This window comes from Astatotilapia calliptera, chromosome 7 (assembly GCF_964374335.1).
Source record: "Astatotilapia calliptera chromosome 7, fAstCal68.1, whole genome shotgun sequence".
Lineage (NCBI taxonomy): Eukaryota > Metazoa > Chordata > Actinopteri > Cichliformes > Cichlidae > Astatotilapia > Astatotilapia calliptera.
This window is the reverse complement of record NC_137428.1, coordinates 48,031,538-48,056,946: the sequence shown is the minus strand read 5'-3', so window position 1 is coordinate 48,056,946 and position 25,409 is coordinate 48,031,538. Positions and strand designations below refer to the sequence as shown.

Sequence of the window (25,409 nt, the reverse complement as noted above, 5' to 3'; positions counted from 1 at the left end):
ACTATCTAGAAAAAATGTCACCAGTAAAGTGGAAACTTAAACTGAGCAACTATTAACCAATAAAACGCATGCAGACGTGGATAAGAGGGCTGCCTGCTGCCTGGAATCATCTGCGCCGATAATAAATACTGTACAGTGTTTGACACCGACATCTATCCGCGACCTCTCAGTGGCACTGCTGTCCCCTCATGCATTTTTTAGGGATCCTGAATTAATATTTATTGTCATCAAAACTAACACAGTATAATATTGCACAAGCCCATAATTCATAATTCATGGGGTGGAAAGGTTTAGAATACTGTGACAGGGTGGCAGAAAGCTGATGATATGGAGGCTTGTGTCATGTCCAGTGGAAGCGTTAAAATCAGCTTTAATTTGGTATCTTATCAGCAGGGCTGCAGCTTTGAACTGGAGGCATAATGCTGGACCCAAAGTAAATGATCTGCTGCAAACATTAGCGTCTACCAATCCAGGCAGATCCCAGTACAAACGTACTGCGTATATGAATGTTAAACCCAAACCCCTTCCCCCCCTACACACGCACACACACCACTTTCAAAACTCAGTTTAATCCAACAGACACTGAACTGCAAACTTGATTTCTCTGCTGCTTACCTATACACATAACAGCAAAATCTATGTTTGTTCTTCAATGCACAGCACAGTTTTTTTTTTGGTTTTTAATACTTTCAAAACACGAACATAAAAGTGCCATAAAAAAGTGAAACTGTGTGAATATTTGGAGCAGATCTACCTTGACCTGAGACGACATCCGTTTAGTTTTAGGCTTGCATCTGGTAATACATATATTTACAGATTTAATACTGTTATTTCAGTAAAACATAAGTTGAGTAGGGGGTCCAGATCTGAGACTTTTATAACCAGAACACAAATGTGACTTTATAAAAGTAAAATATATCTGCTATAGCTAATAACACATGAAAGACTGCAATAACTGTAAAAAAACAAAAAACATTTTCTGAGTGATCTTAAATGTTTTGAAAAATTTTATCCCCTCTAATGACTGCAGCATGTGTTTGAATGATTTGCAAATAAAGAAAAAAGTGTTGTTTTTGTCTTTCATATATTAATTACCTCTTAATTATCTTAAACCTGCTGTCTTTTGTTTAAAATATCTGATCCCGGGTGTCTCCTCAGGTATTTTAGATCACAAGCGAAGTGACTCTATAGGTTTGTAATGATGGAGACTTAAACACATTTGATTCCTCTTTCTGTTCTGTGTGTCAGCACCAGTGCACCATATACTAGATTTTTATAAATACAACAACAACCTGAGGATGTGCTGGCAAAAAAATATGTGTGGATTGCATCTTTATTTGAAGCATCCAGGTCAAGAATTTACTGTTGTACAAAAAAGGAACACTATTCTGTTAGTGGCTGCTATACTAAAGCTTGGAACTAGATATTAAATAGATATTAAACATCTTAAAGCAGCCCTGAAAAGGAACAAAAGGTAACAAACCAAGAATTTAACTCTTTAAACCACTGGTGAGAAAGACTAGTACTACTCTAAGACTGACCTTGAGATTTCCAGTCTCACATTTTTTTTTTTTTTGCCAAGCAAAATAAAATATTACAAGCTTTTAGTTTGTTGTGAGTAAATTTGGTCGTTTTTTCAAATAAAAATACATTAAAAAAAATCTGGTTATTTGCCAATATGTTAATCATATATTAATTATTAGATATTATGTTCAGATTAAGTTTTGTCCATAACCCTCAGTGTAACTTCAAAAGATAATATATATTCTGTGTTTCTTCAGGGGAGCTCAAGGGTTCATTTAAAGGATATGTGCAAGCTGTTTTAATGGAGTGTATATACATCACCAGCTGTGGGTCTCGGAGGTTCCATGTTCCACAAAGAACAGATTTAAGATCAGAGTCCAGGTAGCACCAACTGGTACAGCAGCAGTCGTGTTACCCCTGACCTCAAACACGGGGATTAGGGACACAATAATTTTATTTATATTTTGCCAATAGATTGGATCATATCTGTCCATAGATCTGCTTCCTGAAAAGATCCCAGATTTGGTTCAGGTGGAAAAGATGAATGATCAGTTCAGGAAACAAAAACAGAGGGCACACGTGGACTTCTGGTAAAACTGGTTAGGGGCAACAACTCCCACCTCCGGCCAGCCAGGGTTTAGGTCATGGTGTGCTACTCTGGTGTTTGCTGCCCTCTAGGGCTGAGAGCAAGGCAGTGCAGGTGTGGCTCAACAGGGAGAAAGAAAGGAGGGAATTAAGAGGGAAGGGAGGAAAGCAAAGAGAGGGGAAGGAGGTAGAGAAGAGGAGGTAGGGGGGGGGCAACGCTACTCGTCACAGCCCAGAAGCTCCATTCGCAGGGTGATGTGGTCATGCCACTCCCACGGCAGGATGCGGACATATCGGGCGTAGAACGGCGGCTCAAAGATGTTCTTTTTGTGAACGTTGTTGTCGCTGTTGCCTGGGAAAATCTGAAGAGAAGAAAGTGATTAATTAACACAACAGTTTCACATGTTGTTGCAACAGTAAAACCGCCTTAATTTACTGTGTAAAGTTATTAAGATCCATTAAGATATTTTAGTTGCAAAAGTAAAAAGGAACATGGGATCTAAAACCATTGTCAACATAAAACACAAAATTCAAAATGAGATCATAAAGTCATAAATGTTTTATTGATTAAATCAGAGCCACGCCTCAGTGTGACCTAATCTGGCCGTATACTGCCTGCATCTGCAGATCAATTGATTTTTTGGATGTAATGGAAATGAATACACACAGAAGACTAATCAGTCCCAGTGACAGCATAACTGGCTCCAGATGCAGACAAGTACATCAAATACAGATTTCGTTGTTATTCAGTTTTTTGCTTTATTTAATTATTTACTGATTACAAAAAACACACGGTTAAAGTAAGAGCTGTTTGGGTACCATGACTGGAAGGTACACAAGATTGGGCAGATGGTTTTAATGTTGTGGCCAGTCTAGGTGTGTTAAGTTTTACTCAGTAATTAGAAGAACATTTAAATTCATTTTGTTCCCCTGTGCTGTTGGACCGACCTTGTCTGTCTTTGTGGTCTCGTCCTTAGCTATGGTCCACAACTGTCCATCATCACTGTGGGCGACTTTGAAGGCTGTGACAAACTGGACAGAGCCAAAGTCTTTGGCTCCCTGTGTGATGATTCCTGTGATCCTCTTGGTAGACTGAAGGTCAACCTGAGGTCATAGACAAAAGAAAAGAACCTTTACATGAGTAGAATGCATTAAATAAAAACCAGTGTGCAACTCTGGCCAGTCTTCTCCCACCTGTATCCACTCAGATCGGTTGTTGGTAGCAGCAGTCCAGGCGTTGGTCTTGCCCTGTTTGTCCAGCCGGGCGTAGTGAGGGTGCCAGGTGAAGGCCTCAATGCCCCAGGTGCGGAAGGTGCTGGAGGCTGTAATCTGGCGATCAGACACCAATCTGGACTTCATGCCCATTGGCTCTGAACAACCTGAAGCGTTTGAATACACTGTGGAGGTGAGACCAGGCAGAGAAGAAGAGACAAAGGAAAGAGAGAAAAGAGGAATGGAAAGAAAGAGAAAGAAGAAAGAAAGAAAGAAAGAAAGAAAGCATGATAGACAGAGGACGGAGAGGAAGCAGCCCAAGGCCAGCCAGTGATGCAAAGCGACAGACAAATGAGCAAGGACAAAATGTGGGTGTTTCTCAACTCTTTGTTGCGGCTGGTTGGAATCATTTATATTTCATAATGTATTGACCTAACCCTTAGACCAACTACATTTCTTCTACAAGACAGTCTTGCTATTTAGCTGCCATTTTAGGCTAACAACATTGGGCTTTTGTCTAAATGAATGTTTTAATTTCATGGGGACATAAAATCATATACTTGGAGTGCCTGGCTCAGCTCACCAGAGCACTGCCATGTTTGTTCACACCAAGGATAAAGCAAGCTAAAAAAAACCCACTACATACACTTGCCTTCATCTTCATTATGAATACTATTAGTTATGCCCACCAACCCGCAGTTTAAAATTACATGAGCTTCAACTCTGAGCATGCAACAAGATGAATGGCTTATTAGTTTTTTGGTTTTGCTGGGCCCAAAGATTTCTACTTTTCTTTGTTCTATAACGTCTCTGCTCTTACCCAATCACACCTGAGGCTGACAAACACCCACTGGATGAGGAGAACATTAGGTTTTACAGTGACTGGAGGTCCACAGTATTCTTACTTTATGTAATTTTACATGTGCAGAATAAAGACCTTAAAAAAAAAGAAAAATGCGTGGAGCTCAGTGTAATATTTAAAGGCTGTAACAGACTTTTAATGAGTGATGGGTTAGTGGAACAGCTGAGCATGCATGTTAAATGAACAGGGGTCAAAGCTGCATGAAAAATATTTAGCACAAGCACCTGAATATTAAAACAGCATCTTTACAGTTGAGCTGATTCACTCAACAGCGTTGAAGCAAGTCAGTGAATGTAAAACAAACAGTGCTAGATTAGGTAATGAGCATTTTGCATTAAAGTGAATGTGAAAGTATTAGTATGTTGTAAAGTGATTAAACCAAAAACACATGCTGGTCGGGATCTCGTGTTACACAACTGTGGAATCATGCAGAAACTGAAGTTCAGTGGAAGAAGAACACACACTGATAAGAGACAACAAAGAGAAACAGATGTCTGACAGTGCAACGAGGCCAGCAAGACTGAAGGAACTACATGATAATGATAAAAGGAAAAGAAAGATGAATATGCTTCTACTGAAATACAGAAGACTTCAAAGAACCACATGTTACATCAGCCTCCTGGGGTGACAACATTGGGACGATGAATATGATGAGTCTTTTACCAATTAGCATCCAATATGTTGCGGTATATATAATCATATGGTTTTAATAAATTCTTTAGGGAACATCTTAGACTCAGACAGCACACAGCTGCGTTCAGAGCTGGCAAAGAGTATTACCCTGCGCATGACATCGTTTGATCATAATTAACCGCTCAATGCAAAACTGAAATAATTAGTGACAAAACATAGGAGATAAATGCCAGCAGAAAAAAGGCTGTTGGATTTCCCTTCCTGAAAACTTCCTCCCACATTAAGCCTGCATGTTAAAAAGCTTCTTTCAGTCACTAACAAACCTCAATAAACTGAGAACCTAACATGTGTGCGCGGCATGTGTACAGCGGATGTTTTCTTTGTGAATTTACCGTTGAGTTCACAGCCCACCAGCTCCATGCGCAGAGTGCAAGCCTTACGACACACAACGGGAATGATGCGGATGTACTGGGCAATGATCGGGGGGTCAAAAATGTTAGTCTTGGTGCCGTCATTGTCCATGTTCCCCACAAAAATCTAGGAGAGAGGTGGGAGCAAGCAAACTGTGTCAACTGCACCATCAGGTGAGTGTTAGCAACCATTGTTAGTAGCTTTGTGACCTATCTTGAATAAACTTCTGCTTTCAAGCTGATGCAGTCAAAAGTGTGGCATTATAGTAACCGTAGAGTATTACCAGATTTATCTGTGTGATGTGTGATATATTATTTATTTGTAAAGGAAAGTCTTTTATCACTGTGGAATCTGTCTTGTTTGGAACAGTTACTGCAATTCTAACATAAAGCAATGGAAACCAGACTTTTCAACTAGAATACTGTGTGCTTTATTCTTCTGTTGCCTTACATAGTCTTTTCTCTGTCCATCTGTTCTGTACATGGTGTATGTCCTGCCGTCCAGGCTGGAGGCCACCTTGAAGGCCTTGATAAACTCAGCTGTGCCCATGCGACTGGCGCCCTGTGTCACAATTCCTGTGAAGCGCATCTTTCTTTGCATGTTGATCTGGAAATGTAGAAATGGATGATGGTAAGATGAGTCTCCCTTCCCTTTAAATCAAATAGTTTTCAAAATCTCAAAAACATAAGAGGTAAAATGAAGCAGTCCAAACAAAAAGCTCTGCATACTGTGAGAATATGTTAAAAGTTTATGATTGAAATGCATTTGTTCTAAATCTCGATGATTCCAGACCCTAATTTCTCACCAGCCTTTATTTATTATTGTCAGTCTACATGGTCAGTTTTCTAACTGCCTGCGTTACACTCATAATCTACTGTATAACTATTCTCACTTGTATCCATGGGTTCTTGTCATGTGCAGCAGCACTCCAGGCATTAACCAGTCCCTTGTTGTGGAGGCGGGCAAGCTCAGAGCCCCAGCGCTGCAGGCCCAGTAGGCTGTAGCGGACTGATGAGGCTGAGATCTGTGACTCGGCAATGCCCCCTCCCTCCATGCCGAGAAGAGAAATACAGCCTGAAGAAAGAGCCTGGAGTTAGGTTAAAGTTTATTTCCATTTCATTTCTGTTTCTGAGATATTGAGCTGAATAAACATTATGTCACAATGCAGTCTTCACGTTCTTCACGTGGTGCGAAGCCTATGAGATAGTTTTACTTTTACTACGCCTCACTCCCCAGTATCATACCAGTCTTGGGGTCTGATATGTCAGCAGTGCTGCTGCCCTGCGTGGCTACCTGCTGATTCGACTCCTTCACAACCCCAGCATCCACCTGTACTAGTAATCAACCTAATTTATATAGGTGACATGTCTGTGTTGGTAATGTAATTGGCAGCTAGAGGCTCTATAGAAGATTTTCTGCTGTTGCTTTTTAATTCTTCACTTATAACCAAAATTGTGTTTTCTTTGACAACAAAACTGAAATTAGTTTATTATTTATTTATTAAGTCCAAGTGAATGTCTGTATCAAATCAGTACCAACAACACATTTCTCAAGTATCATATTCAGAAGAATTGGCTCAAGGGATGAAGAACTCCCCCCAAAATTCTGCATCTGACGGTCACCAATGGAGAGGCATGTAAAAAGTCAGTATCTGGTCTCACACATGTGATGTGTATGCATAACTTTTACTAGCCTGAACCATAAAATCATTAGGGATGCAGAGCACTGAATCAGCCTAATTGAACAAAGCATTGATTTCGCATTTTGAACAGACCATCTTTATGTTGAGCATTGATCATCATAAAACCCCAGCAGCTTGGCCACCATCCCCTATCCTCTTTAGTGTCGTGCACTTCCTTTAATCACAGTGCTTCTGTTACATTAGCAATATTAAAGCTAAGAAGATATGGAGTTTTTTTATTGCCATCTAAAAAATGTCTTTGTTTTTTAGCTATTTATCCCTCAAAGCATTTTGTCATACCAAGTGCTTGTCTGACACTTACGAAGTTGGCAGTGTTTTCCTACATAAGGGGAAGGGCAGTGGCATTTGAAATCTCCATCCAGGTCTCTGCAGGTACCGCCATTCTCACATGGCTGTCCAGCGCAGTCATTTACATCTACAGGGAGATAAATCACAGTCAGTGTTGTTACAGGACAGGTCAACTATAGGTAAGTTTAAAAGCAGATTATGGTTAGAAGTGTGAGTGAGCTGCATATCATGCTTGAGAAACAGAGTTCAATATTCAATCATCTGATTTACAGTAAGGTCACCTCATGCTGTGCCAGCAGAACTGGAGCTGTAGAGAGGTTAGTGAGACGAGCTTAGTCCTAGGTCAGAAAATGCAAACTTGACAGATATATTTGACATCAAAGAGACTACTGCACATGAGATCGTGTGTTTTAGGTGTAGATTATAAAACAAATCTCCCAGAAGTAAATGTGTCATTATAGGAAATCTCTGACTCCATTTCTGGATGCTCAAAGTAGAATAGATGATCTTCTGGAGAATCATTTCAGTGCCTTGAATGTGTTCATTTTGCTGTAATTCTTTGCATCACCTCTTGATGGTACCCTTACAAACATTATGTGTCCCACTTAAAAACTGTAACACAGAGAGGGGGACAAATCAGCAGAATGAAAATGGGACTAAACTCCTTTTCATCTCACCCACCACAACTGTCAGTGTGACTAAACCGGCACTGAAGGCACTCTATATTGACCACATTCAGGACCAAGGCACAAATGATGCTGGTTGTACAGATGACTGCACACAAAAAGCAGAATTTCAGACCAAATCTCTAAAGCTTTAATCCTGAGTGCTTGTTATTACGCAGGGAAATGCACGCAAACAACTCAGCACATTGATGTAATGTTTCTAACCAACAAACACGCACACACAGCAGCATCTTCCTGCCCACATGCTCTCTCTATAAATAGCTCTGTGTCCAAACATTCATTTTCAAACGTCACAGGAGGAATATATAGTCATTTTGAAATGTGCATCCGCAAACTCTGGATAATGAGGTCCACAGCTGTGACACTTCTAGCTCGGGGAGCTCATCACATAAAACTGACTATTTTAGCAGCTGAATATTTTAAACGCATGTTGCAAATAGCCTCTTAGATCACTTTGTTGTTGTGAAAAAAAAATGTTAGCAGCTACCTCTGTCTATATCCAGGCATGCTGGTATTTCCTGTATCAGAGCACTTTTACATTTTACTATAACAATTTATTACAGCATAATTGTTTTTATTATTATTATTGTTTTATTTTTTTTACATGCACTGGATCGTTACAACATTCGAAACTACAGAAACAGAAAAAAGGAAAATAAAATAAAATGTGTAGGATGAATGTAGCACATGGTGTATGAATACTTGCACTTTGCTAATTCATGGGTAGAAACAGTCAAAAGTTAAAGGTCAATCTTCCATTTTTATTTACTTTAAAACTTATTTAAAATCAGACAGCTGTTTTCTGGGGCGAGAGGATTTGTGGGGACAAACTGAGTTCTTGTCACAAATAAGTGAGATGATCTGTGAGGTTTCAAAGAAAACAAACCAGACAACATTAGTAAGACAAACTCTTGTCAAGTTCTGAGGAGCGTCAGCTGGTGGCCCTCCTCCTGTAAGAGGATTGAGGACCAGGAGGACCACACAGCCTTGTCAGATCCAGGCGCTAATCCATTTATCCATCTATCTGATAAAAGGGGGAGGAAAGAAGAGAGGGAGAAAACAGGCAAGGGAAATGTTGCAAAATGTATGACCTGCACGACTAAAAGAAAAACAATACTGACTGTTCTGTGTGTAGTAGCATCCCAGTATCAGCTAACTGTTTGTACATATAGATTTTAGTGGGACGAGTGCGTGGTAGCTAAACAGGCCAGCTCTCTATGGCTGGGATCCAACAAACCCTATCACGTTTAAGGGAAACGGCACACTAGCACAATATTTAGAGTGTCAATATCTGTCTCAGCAGGAAGCGAAAACCAATAGAGATCTCACGTGGCTTGTTTGAAATCTGACCCTGATCGAAGCACAGCCAAGGTCCGCTGGCAGCGCTTTGTGGTGATCACCAAAGCTGTCTGCATCCTGGATCTGTGCTGCAGCAGAGTGGGATGAGGTGCCAGCTTGCATCTGACAGTCCAAACCTGCTTTGGAGTTACTCTTTTAAAAGTGTCGTGTTCTCCATACCTCACAGTGTGAGACTAGACCTTACAAGGTTCTCAAAGTGAGCTCTGAAACTAAACGATTAATGTGATTTTACAACAAAACAGAAACCCTTCTCCACAAAGACAAAGAGTAGCAACACACCAAGGACGTTACTTAAGAACCTTCTGAAACTTATTTATATGAAACTGCTAAACTCAGTATAAATGCTAGCAACGTTCGACCTTATGATTTTTATGAAATTTAGCACAACTATTAAACAGGAACAAAGTCATTTATTCAAACTAAAGCCAACATGAAGTGACAAGATTACATATTTTAATCACTTCTCATACTGTTGCCATGGTACAGTAACCAAGAGCTGCTCTTAACCCCAGTGGCATTATTAAATTTTAAAAAAAGGCTGAAATGTGTTATTTTCTGTGTGCTGTGAACTGAACAGACTGTTATAGCACAGCCTATAACAGTCTGTCCCACCATAACACCAAAGCTTCTATAGTGAAACATTTTACTATCTATATTACTGCATCTCCACACTCTTGTATGATGTATTCATTATTCATGACTTCATGTCCTTGTGGCTTAAAAGAAAAAAGAAAAGAGAAGGGGAAGTTTGACGGATTTCAAGGTTCCCTGCAAAACCCTTCTAAAGTTAGAAGTAATCTAAAGTTAAACACCACATTATATTTACATATTTACACAAATGTGGTTGGTGTACTTTCTTGAGGATCTTGGGCAAAGCCACTCGACTCACTACAATTTCAAATAAAAACACAGCAGGCTCCTCTAATCTATCATAACTTCATGGGTGAATGCCATAAGTCTAGTTTTTTTTAAAGCCAACTCGCTTAATAAAATTTTAAGTATTACTCAAATATGTATACTTATTTAGTGGACGGAGAATGTTTTACTTTTGACAAATTCCTTTTACTTTAAAAATAACTTAATGTCAAGAACTAATATAAAAAAAATACATAATTTTACTTCACTTCATCCATCCAAGCTGTAATGTCTTTATTTTCATGGAAGCAACCTCTATGGTTAATTGTGACTACCCACCTTTACTAGTCTGTTTGTTTTTTACCTGTGAGGCTTCAGCCTCTTATCAAAACACCTGACAGCTGTGTCGTGATTCTTAAGAGCATGTAGTGATTCCACATAAGCTGCTTTGAGTTCCTATTAGGTCAACAGGGTTTCTTAAATGCAGACTGTAGAGAACCAAAAAATATATGCCAGGCACAACAGAGTTCATGACGGCACAAACACACATGAAACACACACCCTGTATTCCACAGGGGGCATGTGTCCCAGACTGTCCGCACCACCACATCCTGGGAGGAGTTGAAAACTCTCCCAAAACAAATGAGAGATCAGAACACTCATAGACACACCCTTTTCTGGCCTCCGCACTGATTTCCAAGAAGTTGGAATAACTGTTCGGAAATGTGGGATTTAAAGACTGTAAGAAGAAAAAGACTCTTTCCCGTACTGTTTTCATTAATCTGCTTCGGTCTGAAGTGAAAAGCATTCAACATCCTTCTCTCTCTCTCTCTCTGCATCTCTATAACCCCCCACCCCCTCCCCGCCACCACACACACACACACACACACACACACACACACACACACACACACACACAAATTCTGTACAACCCATAAAGGCTTTTAGGCCAATTTGATAGGACAATCAGAACTGCTGCAGTCAGACCTGAGTAGTGAGTGTGACATTGTAAGGAGGGCAGACTTAATTCACTGTTCCGCCTCCATGTTCGCTTTTTCACCCGGCAACAGAAGCAGCGCTGACGTTGCTAGCACTCAGCATGGACCGCCACTTTCTGTTGGCTAGACTGGCACGAGGGATAAACCATGTGTGTGTGTGTGTGTAAGTGTATGCTAAACAGTCTGTACATGAGATCATGAGCTGCGTGCGGCTGTTCATGTGGGATGTGCAGCCCACACGTGATTAAGCTGTTTTCCAGTAGATTTCTTGTTCCTTTGATGTGTTTCTCAAAATAATTTTAGGCTGCGAATCTTGAAGTGGAGTTGAATGGTGCCATTTTGTACCCCCCATTCCCCGATCAGCCAATCTTCCACTTCTTTTCTGTTTCTATTTATAGTATTTTTTTTCCATGCAGTAGTTTGTGTGCGAACATCATCTCCTACATCTGGCTTCCAGTTTGCTGACACCTGCTTGTCAGGCTTTGAGCTTGACTGCTTTCTGATTAGCACCATCACTCCAATCACAGACTCCCATGCATTACCAATCCTATACAGCCTCACATTTCTGAATATTTTATTTTTCTGAAGTTCTGGCCTCATATTTCTGTCTGAATGTGCAAGTGTGAAGTGAATGTGAGAATGTTGGCTAAATGTTTAACTACACTACATCCCTGGGTTCACCACAGTCACCGGTTTTCTTCTTCCAGACTCCTTTTGCTTCACACAAACCATAGGAGCTGGCTGCCATGGTAGTTACTCCTTGCCCACACACACAGACATATTTTAGAGCACTTAAACTGTCAAACAAGTCATCAGAAGCTGTAAAATGAGGGGGACCTTTATGACCCAGCAGTCCTCAGGGGGGCTCTCAAACAGACATGGTCAAATAAATTCCACTCCTCATTATCCCTGAGGCATCATCTAATTAGTGTAAATGCCTGCCCCATGGAGGGCTCATACTCTGGCAGCTTAGCTAACATTAACTGCCAAATGACTTGTGAATGTATAGATTTTGATGAGCTGTGATTTGTGGTTTTTGAGGGGAAAAGAAAACAGAAACAGATTCCTTGGCTATGGTTTCTTAAATGAAAAAAAGAATGTCTTGAACTTAAATATACTCTGGGGACTGTAAATTAAAATAGATGAGAACTTGGAAGCAACCTAATTGACTCAGCGGGAATGATGCACAGCTTCACTGATATCTGAGCAAATGTTTTAGTATAACAAGACCCATCCCATCAGGGTGGCTGAACTGATTAAAAGTTGGTGGATCTAATGCTAAAATGATATCACTGCTGTTTTTGTGGTTGGCCTTGATTCATAAAGGACTATTTGTGCTGAGTTAGAGATAATGCTGAACTCAGCGGTTCCTTGTCTATAAGTGTATCTGTGAATGTAGCCAAATTCCTCAGCCTCCACATGCAGCCAGAGCGAACAGAGAGAAGTTGGATCCAAGAAGGAAAAGAGATAAAAGTGCAGCAAACACTCCTGTTTTCACTGTTACCTTTCTTTGAATTTAAATCTGCACCTTGGACACCTAGGACAGAAAAGCACACAGGTTCACACAAAAATACACTTTGAAGGTCTGACTTGCAAATGAGCTCTTTGAGCACGTGTGGTAACTGTCACTCTGCTGCCTTCTCCTGCAAACAGTAACCATCTCTCTGTGTGTGCAGGGGTGGAGGCAGCTGCAGGAGCGCAGCACGTTCCCATCCTTGTTTCGACTCTTTCAGGCTGACCCTGTTTAAAGCAACCTGGTCTGAGTGACGTCTGAAAAAGGATGACAACTGTCGGTCTGGTGGCCAGTACTCACAGCAGCTGTCTCCATGTTAGCGTATCACATTACACTGATCAATGTGGACGTCATTACACGTGCCAGTTAATGGCATGGCAAAGTATGTACTGCTGGTAAAAAACAAACAAACACACACACACACAATAGTAGCACAGTGGCAACACTGAGACTTAGGTCTGCTTATTACAATTTTCTCCACAAGTAAGCATCAGTAGAAGTCAAAAAAACTCTTCCAACATCCATTTTTTTTCAATTTTCATTCATAGTTGGCCTTCATTAAGTAGAGTTATTACACTACAGCAGCTCTACAAGGCCCACAAAAAGCCTGCCAGTATTTTATATTTGCAACCTACAACAGTCAAGAGGGAGCACAAACTTACTGTTCTGGCAGTGAACTCCATCAAAGCCTGGCTGGCATTTGCAGACATACTCGCTGAAGACATCACCTCGGCGGGAGTGGCCCGTCACCTCACAGATGGCATCATTCTTACATGGATTGGGGTTGCAAGGTCCTTTGGGTATTGAAAAAAGAGCCAAGTTTAACAGAGTTTAAGCAGTGTTCTATGTAATTTTTTAATGAAAGGGGTTTAACCTTGATTTAACAAAATTAAACTTGGGCTTCTGAAGTGGGGTATGCCAGAAAATGTTTAAGGAAAAACTAAGCAGTAAACTGTGAATCAGTCATCCTGCAGAGGCATAACATACCAGACTCAGTCTCATTGCAGGTTTCTCCAGAGAAGCCATCAGGACAGATGCAGATGAATGGAGACCCTGCCCCGGTCACACAGGTCCCACCATTAGTGCACACGTTCACCTCACAGAAATCACCTGCATATAGAGTGGAACGGTGGCAAGTTGAGTACTACATTTAAAATAAACTACTCTGCACAAGAACTGATAAAAAAGTACGTTCTTCTAGTGGGGAAATTGAATTTGATTTTTTTTAATGAAGCCAGCGGTGGTTTATTTGCTTCATTTCACATTTATAAATGCTTGACAGTTTACTTTTTCCCCTCAGCAAACATCTGATATCTCCAGGAGAATATTTCAGGACAGAAAATATGCTCACATACAGTAGGCAGGTTTAGCATTGGCTTTATGCGTCTTTACAATGAAGAAGCTATCCCTTTTTCACAAAGGAGTAGCTCCATATGTTAACATATTTTTAATAACAGATGCCTTCCTGACACAACCCCAATTGGATTTTTTGGTCTCGTCTTCCTTACAACAGGGATCCTTCACTGTTAGGTGTATGTGCAAACCACCACACTATGGAGCCACTATACATGTTTTTACTAATATTAAATTTTTGCTCATTTTTTAGCATTACAACTATAGTCTAAAGCCATTCAGTAAGAGTGTAACAACAATTAAACAACTAAAATGATGTTGTTCTGTTATCATATTTCCATTCTATTCCCATATTGTGTTTCTGAAGAGTAAACACCATGCTGCAGGCTGGAAGTGAGGGTTTTAAAAAGCTGAGTAAGCCATCACTACACTGTAAACACCACACAAACACTGGATGCTTCTACCAGATGTAACTGCTGCCAAGCCTGGACCTGACAATCTGGCTGCTCTCTGGGCATGAGGGAAATCATGTCAGTTAGTGTTCGGCGGAGGGGGAAAAAAGAAACAGAGGGTTTGTTGTGGTGTTTTAAGAGCATCATGACTGAATCAGGTCTGATTTACTCGCAGAGTTTTAGTCCAACAAAAAAGGGACGCCTCTAATTCAAACTATATGTTACGTCTATTTGAGAATTACACCAGTGAAAAAAGTACAGTGAATTAACAATGAGCAAATGGGTATTTTACTTCCTGCATGCTCTATCAAAGCGCTTTTTCCTCCTCCTAAAGCAAACTTAGCGAGAAAGCATCTCACACAGCCATCAGCCCTTTATAGGGTTTAAATAACAAACCACATGTAATGACAATTTTCTGCAAATTGATACATAGTATTTTGGAAATCAACTTTAAAAATGACAACTCTATATAGCTATTTTGACACTTCGAATAATACAGAGGAAGTCAATGATTTAGCGTCTTATAACACCCAAGAAGACAGAGATGCCTTTTTAAGCAAACACTTTATCATCATTTAGATAATTGTTAAGGAAACTGAGGTTGGACCCCTTGAGACAAACTAGTGGTTTAATCACCACAGAGTCTGCCATACAGGCTAAGAAAGGAGTTCTGACCCTGTGTTTTGGTGGAGGGAATAAATATTTTTCCCCGCCTTCTAATATAAAGTTAAAGAACTGCATTTTAGCTATGCTGAGGGTATAATTATCATAGGCCACAGGGCCATAGCTAAAAATGGTATTTTGGAGAGACTAAATTTAATGCGCAAGGCCGCATGCTTCTAATGTGATCACACACATCCTTAGTTGTTCTTAAAAACAAAAACAAAACACAGAGTAACTTATTCAGTGCAAACTCTAGCCAACGTCGGAAGCACTACTCTTCAACGTGCACAAATGAATATTGTGTAGTCTGAGTATTGCGTAGTCACTTATGACAATATGGACCTCATTTGTTATTACCAGCAAACAGCACTGAGGGAATTGCAAGAATCAGATCCATTTTACAAACATCCTGTTTGACTGTTTATCCATGAAGTGCCCAGCCCACGAATATCCCGGGTTATCTGTGCTGCATCCAGTGTCACGGCCCTTGAGTGCTTTCACATCTCGTGGGATTCTTAGGAAACAGGCCTGCCTGGCAGCACTAACAAATCCTTATCAAACAAAGTTGCTGCCTGTTTATCTTTGGGAAGGAACACATCCTCCCTTCCTCTGGAAACCCAACAGATAAAAATGAATAACAAAATATGTTTACAAAAAATCAAATAAAGTTTGCAACAATCGGCATTTTATCTGTCTGTTTGTGGTATGATTTGACTTATTCAGCTGAAAATCTGCCTGGGTGTATTGAGGAAATGAAATTAATGACGCATCAAGTTAATGTGGTCCGCAAAGAGGCAGTGACCCAACCTGAAAAAAATCCCTACAATGACACCGTTGTCAGTAAAAGTCACTTTACTGATGAGTGAAATGAGTGAAACTTTTGTTGTTCACACCTATTCATTTTAAGTATAATGAAATTGAAGAGTCACAAAGCAAACAAGTCATGGCTCTGAACTTAACCAGTTATATAACATATTGCAAATGCAACCACATGAACCCCAAGCTCTGTTATACTCTTCCAAGATACTTAAATCTTAAAAATATGTTTAAGTAAATGTTTTCTGTACTACAAGAGTACAGATATAGATGCATAATATTTGCTACAGTTATTAATGCAGTGAAAAAACAAAAAAGTACACCACTTCTACAAGTACCCAACATGGTGCCCCACTAAATCTAAACCACAGTGACAGATCAGGAAGGTATGTGGAGTGATGTTTGGCTGGAAAACCCAATTCCACAGGGCATTGTTTCTCTCACTTTTTATGAGTCACTGTCTGTGCCTTTCCCATGATGCCCCAGCCCTAGATTGAGGTCCAAACAGGGAGTTGGCTTTGGTATGAGCGTCTGTGATAAGTGTTGTGTTTACTTGGGGGGGGGAACCAACAGATATTTCCCACATCACAGAAGGAGGAACCTTTACAGTTAACCAGCAATCTCAGTCAATCCTCTGTACCCTCTGATCACTATACAATTCAGATGGATAGACTGGAAAGAAGATGAGCACTTAACAAGGATGAGTAGGCTCCACAACAAGGGACTTTTTGGACTTACTGCATTTAATGTGCACCTTGAATGAGGAAGAAGACAGAGGAGTCATTTGAGGACATTAGGAATGTGGTGGACAAACTGAGGACACTTAATGAGTCCTCAGTTTGTCCACCACATTCCTAATGTCCTCAAATGACTCCTCTGTCTTCTTGAGGTAACATAAAACTCTGGCCTCCGCACTGATGTCCGATCCATTTGTATTCCAAACTTAATCATTTGTGGGGACTGCACAGAGAATGCCATTTGCTGTGCACAAAATACACATAGCCAAGGGCAAAAAGTTTCTTTCATCCAAATTACCCCTGAGTTATCAAAGGAGACTTGGAGAAAAAAAAAAAACAGTGGTGCACAAAACATAATACACTTAGACAGGTTAAAAAGACATTAAGGAATTACCTTATTAAATGTATTCAAAACAGGAGCTATCTGCAGCCATATGGAAGTAACTTGACTGTGGTCTGAGGGGTGATTAGTCTCATAAGCTGTATGTTAAGTGCAAAGAATGAGCGAGACCTGTCAGATGTCAGGGGTTTGGAAGTCAATAATCTCAAAGGTAATGTCTCCATACTGTTGATATGCATGGTGAGAACAGAAAAACAGAACAGAAAAAAGAAGCGGACATGAGAAGTTGTTTTAGTGCAGGACAGAATGCAGCAAGGCACTGATACCAGTGTGTTACTGACGATATAACAACCTCATTTCTGGACCCAGGCATCTCCTCGACTGTGTGAGGCTCACAGCATTTCAACATGATGCTGTCAATGTTTCACTGTGGATATCATGCTAATACCAAACCATGCAGCAACATATTAACATGAGATCATGTCATGGATCTCAGGCGTTCTCTGTGGGGTTTTTTGTTTTGTTTTTTGTGTTCTTGCCATATGCCATAAGCACTCGTCCACTGTGGACCCTCAACATGTAGTTCTATTGAGAACCCTCCAAATGTTACTAGTATTTCGTTTTCTGGCTTTGTTTACATGCAAAGTTATATAAGTGCTGTACTTTCAAAAAACAAAAACAAAAAAAAACTTAACCTTTACATCAAAAACAGGCTCACCTTCAAATATCATACAAATCTACAAAAAACAGATTTAAATACAATCATCTTTACACGTTAACTAACTGGTTCATTTACCGTTAACGTCTCATGCCACTAAACCTAGCAAGCCTTGGTTTAGTTTACTATAACACCTAGGAGAACAGCTACGCTGATTGTTCTAATGGAGCTAAAAGAATTCAGACCATTTTTTAAACTTTCAATGGCGTCTCAGTGCTCATTTTCTATTGGGAATTGGAGGACCATTTGGACTCAGAAATGGCTAATGGTGTTGGTCTTAACAACTGGACTGAAAAGGTCCTGGGGTTTGAAAACAGCAAACATGCTGTACGCTGCTCTGACGTCCACACACTGGCATGCCAGGTCATACAGGCTGGCAGGCGAGTGTGGGAACTCAGTGTACCAGAAGGAGAAAAGCTTACATCATGTCCAAACACACACACACACACACGTCCAACCCTTGTTAAAACAGTTAAGGATGTGCTGAACTATAATAAAAATTCCTGTAGTACTGAGTGCTCAAGGAGCAAGCAGGGGAAACCTAAACACACAGGAAGTGGATGTGTTATGGCTGCCCAAAGAAGGTCCTGTGATAACCCAAGCCTTTTCAATATTAAGAATCAGCGGGACTCCAGCTGCAGGTGAGGTTTCTGTAATCTGCATTTGCTATTCTAGAGCACAGCCATCTGCTACTGCTCCCAAGAAAACAACAACGAAGGCCAGCCGCTAAAAATACACACTCAAACACACAGGCACACACGAGTCATGCACCATCAACAAAACAACACGCTCGTCTGTAGCTGACTACAGCTGAAATAGAGATAATAACTCCATAGTAACAACAGTCTTAACTGGATTACTCATTGGAGATGTAACCTTTGTGGCAATACCGTCAATAATTTGGCGTTCTTTTCTCCGACCATATGAATACAAAAAGTTTGTATAAACAACTCCTGATCTTGGATGCAAATCCCATCAATTTTCTACTTGGCTCCAGTGCTGAATGCACAAAAGACAGCGTGTAAAATATTCAGCATGGCAGATTGGAAAGTGGGGCGACAGACACTAATAACGTGTCCCGAATTAGATGATATTCCATATTGTTATGAAACATTGATTAAGGAAGCTATTCAAAATTCATATGGAATTTAAAAAGAAAGAAAGAAAGAAAGAAAGAAAGAAAGAAAGAAAGAAAGAAAGAAAGAAAGAAAGAAAGAAAGAAAGAAAGAAAGAAAGAAAGAAAGAAAGAAAGAAAGAAAGAAAGAAAGAAAGAAAGAAAGAAAGAAAGAGCCTGTCCTGTCCCCAAGGGAGATGAATAAACTCCAAAAGCAAAAAAAAAAAAAAAAAAAAGGACATAGAATATATAAAATCTGACAGATGTTGTCCTCCAAAGCTCTGTGTTGGACCAATGAACAGCCATGCCAGTCCCCCAAGACAAAGGATGTGTATAAAACACGGATGTAGATTGTGAAAAGTGAACCAAACTGAACTGTCTTAAATCTGTACTTTTTCATGGCCATCAAGGGAGAAACTGATGAGTTTTCATAAATATTCCCAGTCCTATAGAAGTCTATGGGAAACACTTTCCTGGTGAGTTTATATTAAAAAGCAAAAAAAAAAAGAAAAAAGAAAATAGTCCATCTATCCATCCAGTAAATTTAGTTATGCTCATTCTAAAAGCCAAAAAGTTTATCCAGGGTATGCTCACTGGGTAGCAACTTTTCAATCACAAGTTGTTAGCCAATAACAACAACAACAACAACAACAACTAACTACTAAGTAAGTAGAACCTTTTTAGCAGAGTCAGACCAAAATATATGAAAAGGTAATAAATCCAATGTGCACTGTTATGAAAAGCTGTTTCTTTTATATTACTATTATTATTTCAACACAACCATGCAGAAAAAGTGAGAATGGGCTGGAAAAAGATACTTGGGTAAAAGTAGTAATGATGCAATCAGAAAGTGCGTAAAGAAGTCCAGAAGGTCAATATACAATAAAAGATATTCCATGGGTTATATGTTCTTTAATACAAAATAAGATGTTAATTAATATTAATAGCAGAAAAATATTGAAAAATTTAAAAAAAAAAAAATATATATATATACACATAAATAAAAACAATCCTAACTAAATTATTCCGGAAAATCTCTTCGTGATTTTTTTTCTGCAACTTCGAAGAAGGAACATCATCACTTTAACAGGAAATTAAACTCCTTGTTGAGATCAGATATCTCACATTTAGTAAGACCAATATCTACCTGATCTATTAGCAATTATCTCAGACTCACAAGAAAATTTGTAAAAGGAAATTATTCATACACACCTGCCAACATGCACAAGTTATACACATACACACACAGTGTCCTGACTATATTTAGCCCTGGTTCCGTCAGCTATCCTAAGTGGTCTTGTCATGAGAAAAAGATTGCCTCAGCTCTGACAGAACTCAATTTACCACTTGTCTTCCATCAGCAGCTAATGAAGAAGACAACCAAAGCACAACCTGCTGAAATGAACCTAATCAGGTCAAACGCAGAGTGGGAAAAATCCACTCAGCTCTTATTATGGCCTCTAAACATTTTGCATGACACAGCAGCAACAAGTCCCCCCCCCTTCATTGCTGTCTGTAGCAGAGATTTGAGCAAGCGCTGGTGTGGGTGGAAGTTCGCTGGCACGCTAGGATCTGGAAAATTGACTTCACATTGTGGTTGGGTTAACTACACCTTTTCTCCGCAGCTGTCCTGTCTGTCAGTCTTGAGGACTAAGAGAACACGGAGATGTGCACTTCACTTCATTCATTTCGGTTTTAGCAACAGACGTAGAAATGTTCATGAAACATTTGTGCAATACTGCACCTGGGATAAGTAAGAGGAGTTGCTTATTATCCATTAATTTCACTATCCTTCAAGTCAGAAAAAATATGGTTCTCTTAACTACCAAACAGAACATATCTTCAATTATGTCTTGCTTTTTCCACAGCATGTGTTTCCACACAATTGATGAGCGAAAGCACTAAATCTACAAAACAATACAATAAAACTCACTAAGAAGCACTTAAGCACAATGTGTAGTTCGGATGTTATATTATAAGCAAAGCATAATGCATAAAGTATCTATTATAGGATTCATGTTGGCTCGTCACCAAACACAAGCACCATAGACACAGCCAAGGCACACTCTGTTTCTTCTGGCTCAAAACAGCTATTTGAGGGGAGACTTACACATAACAGCTAGTTCAGTCCACCTTCAGTAAAGCGAATGAGTCTTTGCTACTTTGACAGGAAACAAAAGTGTAATTTCCTGATATTTCTAACTATCTTACAAAGAAAAGCATGGTTTATGCATTAGTAAACTGCAATTTAAAAAGTACAATGCTGGTGATTTACCTCTGGCTCTGAACAAAATCTCTGGTGGGTGTCAAAAGGCAGGAAAAACTCTTGACACAGAAGCATTAGGCAGATAGTGAAACCATGACAAGTACAACAGTCATGCTATACTGTGAAAAAAGTAGCCACTTCTACGCTTCTATTTTCAAATCAATCTAACTCTGTTCTTTATTAGTTTATTTTTATGCTTTCCAACATATTTTCAAATACATCTGTAAAGAAGAAGAAACTGCTTTGACCTGCTCTGATACTGAGTTTCAATCCCTCAGGAGGACTAAGCCAGTGGCTCACTGACAGCTGAATAGACTATAAATCAAAATGTTTAATCTGGAAAGCAATGTACTATTACACAACAGTAATCCAAGTTATGAATTTCCCTTTTTTTTTCAATATGCAAATGGTGGAAAATGATCCTTTTTTTTTCTTCCTTTTTTCACATTTGGAAAATACACCATCATACCAAGGAAAACACATGTGACTCCTTTTCCATTTGTGTGTGAGCAGAAATGGAGGCAGTGGAAGTCAGGCCATTTCAGCTTTTGTCCATCGGCCTAAATGTATTTGATGCGTGGAAAAGCAAACAAAGACAAGCGCCAATGGCATAAGGTTAACACTGGATAAGTATAATAGCCACCGTAAGTGTGTGATGCTTCTCTTTTTAATAAAAAAAAAAAAAAAAAAAAGGGGGGGGGGGGGGGGTTGTCAATGCGCACATGAATGCCTCCAAGCGTTGACTCTGTAAACCATACAAAACCTGGAACACATTTAGATCTCATCAGCTACAGACGCTTAGTTGTTTTTATGTGATTATCCTTACAACTGCAATCCTCCCGTTTCACAACCAGCCAGTGTCCCACTCACCACATTCCCACACGTCCTGTCCACTTATTCAAGGATTGCTTGAACTTGCACCTACAAATGCCCACAGCTCCATTATTCTGGCGATGAAGTGAAGGCACCACTTGTGCCGGGGTGTGATTAGCGCGCGCACACACGCACAAAAAGGGGGGAGATAGGGGAAAAAAACTGAGGTGTCAACAACTAATTTATACTGTGTAAAATCAGAAGTGACGAGAGGGGAAGCAAGCAACCAACTCAACTGAAACAGTCACGGTACTGGACACTGTGGGCTGCGGTCTGAGCAGTAAGGACTGTTGACAGTAAAGACTGGTAGTAATAGAACAAATGTTAAAACAGAGAGAGGTAACTTACCGTTTACCCCAAACACCAGACAAGCTGTAAAAAGTTGCAGCCAAAGGAAAAACCGCGTCTGTTCCTTCATACTTCTTGTTTTTGTCAGCCGTTAAATAGCTGTAGTTTGTTAGTTTGATGGACAACTGTACGGTTAGAGTGCAACGACAGTCTGGACGTTGTTGCTACGGCGGCTCGAGCTTGTTGTTCGGCTCTTACTCCCAGAGAGCAGGCGTGGAGAAGGAGCACGTGTACCTTGACTCTCGGCCAATCGCAGCCTGGCATTTAATTGTGACCCCGCCCCCCGTTTAAAAAAAGTCACTAAGAAAAGTAAATTGATCTGCTATGGAAACAAAAGAAGCTATTATAGCTAATGGGCTGCACTATATCTAAATTTGATTTCATTCAATTTTTCAATACCCAAACCTTGAGGAGAAAATCATTGTTTACATTTTAGTAACATTTATGTATTACGAAGGTGAATAGGTCTGCCAGCCCTTGTAGTAAAATGCTTTTCTCTGAGTTTGAGGGACATCACAGCACCAAGAACCACGCATCTTTATTTTGACTTCAGATACCAAGCCAACAGCAGTAGTGAACTTCAAGAACCAACTTCTGATAGCATCACCTTTGGCCACCAAAAGGACGTCCTTAAACTCACACTCTTTCCTTGACAAACAGTTTGATTACATTTTCACATTGTATGAGAGTTACAGCTAACAGGGACAAAAACAGCAACGCGTGCTGACAGAAAAGTTCAGGATATACTCAAGAACTCAACTCATTATTACTGCTGTTGGACAGAAGTAAGCTCACTGACCCTTTGACCCAAATTAGACTTCATCAAAACGTTTTACAGCCTCCTCCAGAGTAAATAAACATGCACACATATTGACCGCTAAGCTAAACTGTAGCTACGATGATCCAATTCAATTCAATTCAATTTATACAGTGCCAAAAAGTCACACAAAGGTGCTGTGTATTTTAAGATAAAGACCCTACAAAAATACAGAGAAAACGAGGTGACTTCCTATGATTAAGCACTTGGTGACACTGGGAAGGAAAACCTTCCATTTAACAGGAAAAAAAACCTCTGCCAGAAACCAGTTTGAGGGAGGAGCAACCATGGGTTGGGGGTGAGTGAGGTGAACTGGGAGGTGTAAGAAAACAGAATGTATTTTACTGTAATCTACAATCTGATGAACTCTAGTGGTAAGATTTTACTAACTTTAACAGTTCAATCAGCATGCATTAGCATCATTTGGTTGTTTTATGGCTAAAGTCAGATTTGCTGTATGTGAATTCATTATACATACATAACAGCTTTATATGATTACAACAGGATGGATAACAGATGGGAAAAGGAGCTATAATCATGTAAGGCCTAGACCACAGCATTCAAAAAAATCCATATGAGTTTTTGCTTTAATTGTAATGTATATATCATCTATATATGATATATGGTCTAAAATGTCAGATTTACTATAGCATGTGAGAGAGTTCATTGATTCTTAATGTTCTGAATAATGTTTCTTGTATCCAAAAATGTTTGAAACACACTGAAATATTTTATAAATATTTGTAATATTTAAATGAGTCCCATTTTTCTTCTAAAACAGAATTTACATGCATTTAATTTGCGTCATCATCGTCACCATCAGTACAGCTTTAGTCCGTAATGTCACTCTTTGATGGGGCCCTGTTGATGAATTGCAAGTCTATTCACAAAAAGTTCTGGGAAAATTTCCATGATGTGCCATGCATGAAATTCCCTTCTGACATGCAGATTAAGGCCAGAGATTTATTGTATCAAGCCATCTGTGGGTGTTTCTGGAACTGGGATCCAGCAGTGGGTCAGAGTTGATTTTTGAGCTGTCAGAGGGAGTGGTCGTGAGACAAATAATTGGTTTTAATAGGTGTGAGACTAAGAGTGATGTCTAGGAGTGGTGATTCTATCAAGCTCCCAATCTTTCACATTTATCTTGTGTGGATAAATGTAACTTATTTGTGGCTCTTTGGGCGACTAATGCAACTACATTTGTTTATGCAACACTCCATCTATTTTAGAACTCCAGTGCCTGTAATTGATTTTTCGAGGGTGAACTGAGAGAAAAAATAATAATGAAGGAGATTACATTTCTCTTTAAGAGGTAAGTAAATGGGTGGGGGGGGGGGGGGGGGGGGGTTAATAATCTTTCCCCTTTTCAAGTTTTAATATGAATTGCAAAACATTACCACTTTTCTCTGAAAACACAGATGCCACTGTATCATGTACACATCAGGCTGACTGACATTCATCAGTGGTCACTGTGGTGTGTGTCTCAGCAATGACAGATTTCTCAGATGTTCCTCTTCCATGCGACAAAGCTTCTTCACATGACTGACCTTCAGTTAGTATGAGCTGGGTTAATCGTCACAAGATGACAGTTAAATGAAAATTTAATGTGACAGGACCCTGTTTGATCTTAATCCGCATTGCAGAGAGTAGCATAATCCTGTAAACTCAAATCTTGAGAACATGTGATACCCTTAAAGGGAAATGCTACTTGGCGAATTTGGCACAGGATTCATGAATGTATAGCTGGTATGTATCAGTGATGTTTCACTTCTGTCTCCCACACAGAAACAAGAAAAATTGGCCAAGATGTCTTTCACTTCTGTCTCCCATTTGGAAATGAGACTGGATTCATCATAAACAGCACCAGATATAAAGAAATGAAAATAATTGATAGGAGTGGAGATGAGCAGAGTTTCATTTTGACATTCTTAGTTTGTACAGCTGTGTATGCTCACAAGGCTCAATGATTTTTTTGCCAAATGGGGCTTTCTGGTGTATGTTGGACTGTGGAAGATATACACATGACAATAATTGATGAATGTATATATTGCCAAAAGAATTCTATTAATTTTAGTTGTTTAAGTTTACATCGTTGCATCATTGTCGCATAAAGTATGCTGAAAATCCCATTTCTTAGAATTTATTTGAAAGAGTTAAAGATTTGGGAGATGTGATGAAATGTATGCATAAAGTATTGAGAGTGTGTATGTTACCAATCTGTAAAACGATACTTTTTGATGTCAAAGTTAAAGCCATGTCATCAACACATTAAAATAAACAAATA

At 39.6% G+C, this 25,409-nt stretch overlaps 1 protein-coding gene across 4 annotated transcripts; it reads right to left on the bottom strand.

The window, feature by feature from the left end:
* Positions 1–1,813: 1,813 nt before the first annotated feature.
* On the bottom strand, positions 1,814–22,508 carry mfge8b (milk fat globule EGF and factor V/VIII domain containing b). Of its 4 annotated transcripts, none has more exons than XM_026175156.2 (11): positions 22,309–22,508; positions 13,616–13,738; positions 13,291–13,422; positions 12,620–12,652; positions 7,231–7,344; positions 6,120–6,301; positions 5,678–5,833; positions 5,209–5,353; positions 3,304–3,506; positions 3,058–3,213; positions 1,814–2,471 (listed from the first exon to the last, which is right to left on the bottom strand). In XM_026175156.2, the coding sequence occupies exons 1-11, from the start codon at positions 22,376–22,378 to the stop codon at positions 2,328–2,330; spliced, it is 1,458 nt and encodes a 485-aa protein (XP_026030941.1). In that variant the 5' UTR covers positions 22,379–22,508; the 3' UTR covers positions 1,814–2,327. The 4 variants fall into 4 exon arrangements, with proteins under 4 accessions (XP_026030941.1, XP_026030943.1, XP_026030944.1 ...); XM_026175158.2 differs by having other exon boundaries at positions 3,304–3,488; positions 22,309–22,507; XM_026175159.2 differs by lacking the exon at positions 12,620–12,652 and having other exon boundaries at positions 22,309–22,507.
* Positions 22,509–25,409: the final 2,901 nt, after the last annotated feature.

Bases quoted from the DNA above. Each gene is read 5' to 3' on its own strand.
- mfge8b (XM_026175156.2), bottom strand. From the start codon at position 22,378: ATGAAGGAACAGACGCGGTTTTTCCTTTGGCTGCAACTTTTTACAGCT. The intron at 13,739-22,308 runs GTAAGTTACCTC...CTCTATATGCAG, and splicing joins TCTGGTGTTTGGGGTAAACG to GTGATTTCTGTGAGGTGAAC. The intron at 2,472-3,057 runs GTCGGTCCAACA...TCTTCTCTTCAG, and splicing joins AGACCACAAAGACAGACAAG to ATTTTCCCAGGCAACAGCGA.